A 6,439-nucleotide genomic window follows, 5' to 3' on the forward strand; every position below is an offset into this window, starting at 1 on the left:
ATGTCTGAAGTTTTCCCCACTGTGGTGACATGTCAACCTCCAGCAGGCCCGAGGACGTGCCTGAATTTAGAGGGGGAAAGTGTAACCCAGGTTACCAATAAGTGTTAGCAGGGACAGAATAAACTTCAAGTTAAATGAAAGATTTTGACACAGCACATATACGTTGTAAAAGGATTTATTAATGATATAGAAGTGAAAAAAACATAAATATGAATATTATAAAATTGTTCAATGAGTATTACCTTCCTTTGGAAGGCCTCCAATTAGATCGCGCTTTGAGTGACGTCATGTGAGCTTCCGCTATCGCGGGACTTTGGAAAGTAGTGCGTACTAGATTTTCCTTTTCCTCCGTGAATCTGACGAGAGCAGATGGTTGTTGCTGCTCTGGGAGACTTTAAGCTCTAAATCCAGCGAAAATTGATGTGAGTTGTTTAATTTGTCTATAAATCAGTCATATGATGATAATATTGAGTTAAGTGACGGTTAAATGTAGTAAGAGATGTGATTATGCTCATAGTGTGTTCGACCGCGTGTTAATGATGCAATAAGGGTTAGCTAAATGCTAATATTCCATGTGCCTATATACAGGGTGCGATTTGCCGGGGGGATGCGTGGGATTTCCCCCTTTTTGGTCAATGTATCCCTGCCTCTGCTTAATTATTTTTATCCCCGGTGGGGATAAATTTATCCCCCCCTCAAAGTGATAGTGCTACTACACTAGTGGCGAGACGGATCACAAAACTTATCACGGATCTGTGGTTTGATTAAAGTCAATTTTATTTTAAAATGCGCTACTTTGTCTGGCTCTGATATAGCTGCCGCAGCCTCTCTGTGATCGCCACTCTGCAGACTTGCTCAATGTCCCACCCATGGTGCTATCTGATTACACCTCACGAGTAATAGCCTATCAACACTTGCGAGACGGTTGCAGGTCCACTGGGCAGTGGAGCTGTGTGTCAAAAGGAAGGCAGCATATTCAGTATTACTGAAGTGGGAATAAACATATCAATCTGATTATCTGTTTCTATGATGACAAGCAGAGTTATTGTCCCAGTCACACCACTGAGAATTAGCCTCATTCGCGCGTCCAGTTCGTGCGAATGAGGCGAATTGCTAACACAGAGAATGCATCTGTCTTTTCTATCATTTCACTGTAGCTCAGCATCGCGATGTAAAGTTAACGTTATTACTTTAACAGCAGCAGTAAAACTGTTTCTACTGTGATGGTTTAACTTTACAATCAATCCGTGGTTCAGCAGAGGCTGATAGAAGTAGTGTAATGTGAACTGTCAGTGCGATAGAACAATAAAATCCGAAATGGACCACCCACTGTCAGCACTAGCCTTCTGAGACAATAGATGACATTGCGGCTAATTTATCTCATCCTGTCCATTAGCTTTGATCCATGTACGGCTTTTCAGGATTGTCACCAAGTACAAATATTTAAGTAATATTTCAGTGCGAAAACTCTAACGTTAGCTAGCTAGCTGGGAACAATGAAAAGGGTCCAGAGCAGCATATCATCATATTTTACAGGACCGTCGCAAAAAAATCCTAAAACTGCAAATGAGAATGTTACTACAGGTAGGATGGACGGCAACTTTCAGCGTCAGCAGAACTCACTGTCCCAGGATGACTCAAATGAACAAGGACCATACAACCCAGACTTACAAGCTAATGATTCGGTTTCTGAGGCTATTGTTGGAGGTTGCATTGAGCCGGGACGCTTTGCTAAATGGAGAGAGGGTCGAGAGTGGCTTGCTGTCACCACAGACGGATCAGTTCAGTGTACAGCTTGCTCTGACATTAGAGATTTAGGCCCATATACACAAGAGAGGCTTCACATCGACTCTGCATTTATTAATGGCATAAAAGCAAAGTCTGCAAAAAAATTAAATGACAAAATAAGCAGACATGGAAAGTGTCAGTCCCACATCAAATGCATAGAAATTTTGCAGAGAAGACGCGAGACAGCAATTGAAAAGGCAGTAGATAACAGTGCAGCTCTGTGGAGAAAACACAATGAGAAGACTTTAAAAGTAACTGAGAATTGCATACGTACAGCCTATATTATCTGCCAAAACAACCTCTCATTCAAAATCCAGCCACAGCTGGTGGAACTGCAACAACTGAATGGCGTAAACCTGGGATGTATGCTGCATTCTGACAAGGCTTATCGTAATATGCTCATGTTTATCGGAGAAAAAATGAGAACTCAGCTTGTGGACTTTATCAAAAACTCATCTGATAAGTTCAGTATTCTCATTGATGAGAGCACAACGGTGTCAAACAAACCATGCCTAATTATCTACATTAGGATTCCCTATGAAGGTGAGGTCTGCAACTTCTTCCTTCAACTTGTTGAGCTGCAGTCGTGCACTGGATCGGCCATCTGTGACATCCTGCTCCAAAGCCTTTATACACAGGGCATCTCTGAAGTTATGTTGCGCACCCGCCTTATTGGCTTTGCAACAGATGGGGCCGCTGCTATGATGGGCCGATACAAGGGAGCAGCCACACTCCTACGTGAGAAGATCAACCCTAACCTGACCGTCATTCACTGTATGAGCCACAAGTTAGAACTTGCGGTCCATGATGCTGTGAAACACATTACAGAGGCGAGCCATTTTCAGATGTTCATTGACTCTCTTTATTCTTTTTTCTCTCAAAGCCCAAAACATATGAGAGAGTTAGAGTCTGCAGCTTCCGGCTGGGCATGCACGCTCGCAGGATAGGAAGAGTATTTGATGTGCGCTGGCTGTCCTCGTCCTGCACATCTGTGACGGCTCTCTGGCAAAGCTATCCAGCCTTGGTCAAACTCTTTGGAGTGTTGATGGAAGACAAATCCAGATCTTCCGTGGAAAGAGCCAAATGTCGGGGCATTCATGGTAAAACGACACAGTGGCTTTTTTTGGTGGAGATGGCGTTGATAAAAGATGCGCTGGAAACCCTGCAAGCCTTGTCCCTGTTTCTGCAGAGGAGAGATGCCACAGCTGTCAGTGCCAGTGCTGAGGTGGATGTTGCACTGAGAACACTGAGGTCTATGCGGCAAGCAGATGGTGTGAATGCAAGAGGCCTGAAGGAGGAATTAGAAAGTTTTCACTCTTTCAAGGGAGTAAATGTTTCTCAGCCAAGTGACAGTAATCATCGGAAGGCAGAGGTCTTTCGTGAAAGACTGTTCGTTTCCCTGGCCGACAACATTGAGCGCAGACTGGATGACAACGGAATTATTTCTGATGCAACCGCTCTAAATCCGTCAAATTGGCCATCTGATGAAGACGAGCGCATCCTATATGGAGACAACAAACTTCTCACCATTCAGAAGACTCTCGCTGTTGAGGCTGCAACCAGTACCATACTCCTCAAGGAATTCCACCAATTCAAGTGGCATGGCATCACAGGAGACAATCTGCGCAAAGTGCTCATCACTGTCTCCACACTCCCAGTGTCAACAGCTGAGTGTGAAAGGGGATTCAGCGCCATGAACCGTATTCTCACAGACGAAAGAAACCGGATAAACGTCTCCACACTGAACAACCTACTGTTCATCTCCTTAAATGAGCCAGGGGTTGCCTACTTCCCTGCCCGGAGATTCGCAGAAATGTGGGTAAAAGAGGGACGACATGCCGCAGATGACGCTCCCACAGGAAAGCAGAAAAAGACGACGGAAGTCCGTCATCAAGGCAGACTGTTTTCCTAGTATGATGCATAGTCAAGTCAAGTCACCTTTATTTATGTAGTGCTTTTTACAATACAGATTGTATCAAAGCAGCTTCACAGTGATAACATGAAAATAATACAAAAAACAATTTCATCATCATCCACCTTTAAGGCAGATCTATAATATTGTTGAATATTAAATGTCCCCAACTAAGCAAGCCAGAAGGTAAGGCAACAGCGGCAAGGAACCAAAACTCCATCAGTTAACAGAATGGAGAAAAAAACCTTGGGAGAACCCAGGCTCAGTCGGGGGCCAGTTCTCCTCTGGCCAATGAGTGAACAGTGTATGATTATGATTCAGGAGCATTACAGGTCAGAAGTTCAGAATGAATCAGAGTATTTGTCCAGTTCCGGTTGGTTGAAGTCGGAGTGGAGAGGAGGAGGGACTGGTTGACACTTCAGGTCAGCGCCGTCGTCGTGTCCTGGCGCTGGTCCTTCATCAGATCTGGATCCGGCCTGGTTCCGGTGTACAGCGGTAAACCTCGGGATAGACAGAGAGACTAATATTAGCGTAGACGCCATCCTTCTTATGATGTACCAAGTACATCAGGATTTACAGGAAGTGTTCCCGGTCCCGGCTGTTCTAAACTATGCAACCTAACATTGAATTATAGAAGTCTATAATGTGTTATGTGTATGCTAGGCCGAAGAGATGTGTTTTTAGTCTAGATTTGAACTGACAGAGTGTGTCTGATTCCCGGACAATGTTAGGAAGACTGTTCCAAAGTTTTGGTGCTAAATAGGAAAAGGATCTACCGCCAGCAGTCGATTTTGATATTCTAGGTATTATTAACTGGCCAGAATTTTAAGATCACAGTAGACGTGAAGGACTATAATGTGTTAAGAGCTCGCTCAAGTACTGTGGAGCTAAACCATTTAGTGCTTTGTAAGTGATCAGCAATATTTTAAAATTTATACGATGTTTAATAGGCAGCCAATGCAGTGTTGACAGAACGGGCTAATATGGTCATACTTCCTGGTTCTGGTAAGAACTCGAGCTGCTGCGTTTTGGACCAGCTGTAGTTTGTTTATGCGTGCAGGGCAACCACCCAGTAGAGCATTACAATAATCTAGCCTTGAGGTCATAAACGCATGAACTAATTGTTCTGCATTATTCATTGAGAGCATATGACGTAATTTAGATATATTTTTAAGATGGAAGAAAGCGGTTTTACAGATACTAGACACATGACTTTCAAATGAAAGATTGGTATCAAAGAGCACACCCAGGTTCCTAACTGACGACGAAGACTTAACAGAGCAGCCATCAAGTGTTAGACAGTACTCTAGGTTATTACGTGTGGAAGTTTTTTGTCCAATAATTAGAATCTCTGTTTTTTCTGAATTTAGTAGTAGGAAATTACTAGTCATCCAATTTTTTATATCAGCTATGCATTCCGTTAATTTTGTGAATTGGTAGGTTTCGTTAGGTTTTGAAGAAATATACAGCTGAGTATCGTCGGCATAACAGTGAAAGCTAATTCCATGTTTCCTAATGATATCTCCTAATGGTAGCATATACAGAGTGAACAGCAGCGGTCCTAGTACTGAGCCTTGTGGTACACCATACTGAACTTGTGATTGATAAGACATCTCTTCATTTACTGCTACAAACTGATAATGGTCAGAGAAGTATGATTTAAACCATGCTAGTGCAATTCCACTAATGCCAACATAATGTTCGAGTCTATTTAAAAGGATGTTGTGGTCAATGGTGTCAAATGCAGCACTAAGATCAAGTAATACTAATAGAGAGATACAACCACGATCGGATGATAAGAGCAAATCATTTGTGACTAACGAGAGCTGTCTCGGTACTATGGTACGGTCTAAATCCGGACTGAAAATCCTCGCAGATATAATTTCTTTCAAGAAAAGAACACAGTTGTGAGGATACTGCTTTTTCTAATATCTTTTACAGAAATGGCAGATTAGAGATCGGCCTGTAATTGACTACACTATAGCCTATTTATGTTCAAGTTGACACTACGTTGTGCCATTTAATTTTGCCATTCAAAAATAAGTGTTTTGTGTTAAATAAGATTTAATTCTTGCATGTTTTTTCGTTGTGCATGATCACAGTTCATATGTGGGGAAAGATAAGCTATTAGAATAAAAATATTGCGTTAGGCTATTTCATGAGTTGATAAGAAGAAAGATTTTTTACAATTCCTGCAAATGCAGTGATGAAGTTCATGTTCTCATGATTTATTTTTATGAATAAAAATGTTTCAAAACATCCCCCCCTCTGTTTTTTTCACAAATCGCACCCTGCCTATATATATTTCTAACGAAGGATTCAGAGAGAAGCCGTGTATGTGAGATTGACATTTTGGAACATTGTCATCTGAATTTTCCTGTTCTCCAGATGCACATTGTGTGCGAGTTCCTTGGTGAGTCAATATAGTGCATTTATTTTATTTTTTTCTATTCCGTGTGGTTTTATATTCAAGGTCATATTAAGTGTGTTACATTAAAGCATTGGTTATTTAATGCAGTATTAGTAAAAGATACAATTAAGTGTAAATTGAACACTGAAAGTAGGTCATTTAGGTGAAATTAAATGAATGAAGAGTGATTTTGTGTTAAATAACATATCACAAGCAAGTGTGCAAGAAAATGTATTATTGTAGTTTCATAAACGAACATTGTTGATGTGTTTATAAGAAGTGGTGTAAAACTAAAAGTGATTTAATGAAACAAGATGCTAATTGATATT

At 41.4% G+C, this 6,439-nt stretch overlaps 1 protein-coding gene across 1 annotated transcript; it reads left to right on the plus strand.

Moving 5' to 3' along the window:
- Nucleotides 1-1,589: 1,589 nt before the first annotated feature.
- Nucleotides 1,590-3,700, plus strand: LOC306990467 (E3 SUMO-protein ligase KIAA1586-like; the record flags this gene model as incomplete). The annotated part of the gene is made up of 2 exons (XM_079597343.1): nt 1,590-2,618; nt 2,672-3,700. 2 exons carry the CDS (start codon nt 1,590-1,592, stop codon nt 3,698-3,700), a joined length of 2,058 nt encoding a protein of 685 aa, XP_079453469.1.
- Between the last annotated feature and the right edge of the window lie 2,739 nt (nt 3,701-6,439).

This window comes from Phoxinus phoxinus (assembly GCF_949152265.1).
Source record: "Phoxinus phoxinus genome assembly, chromosome: 22".
Taxonomy (NCBI): Eukaryota; Metazoa; Chordata; class Actinopteri; order Cypriniformes; family Leuciscidae; genus Phoxinus; species Phoxinus phoxinus.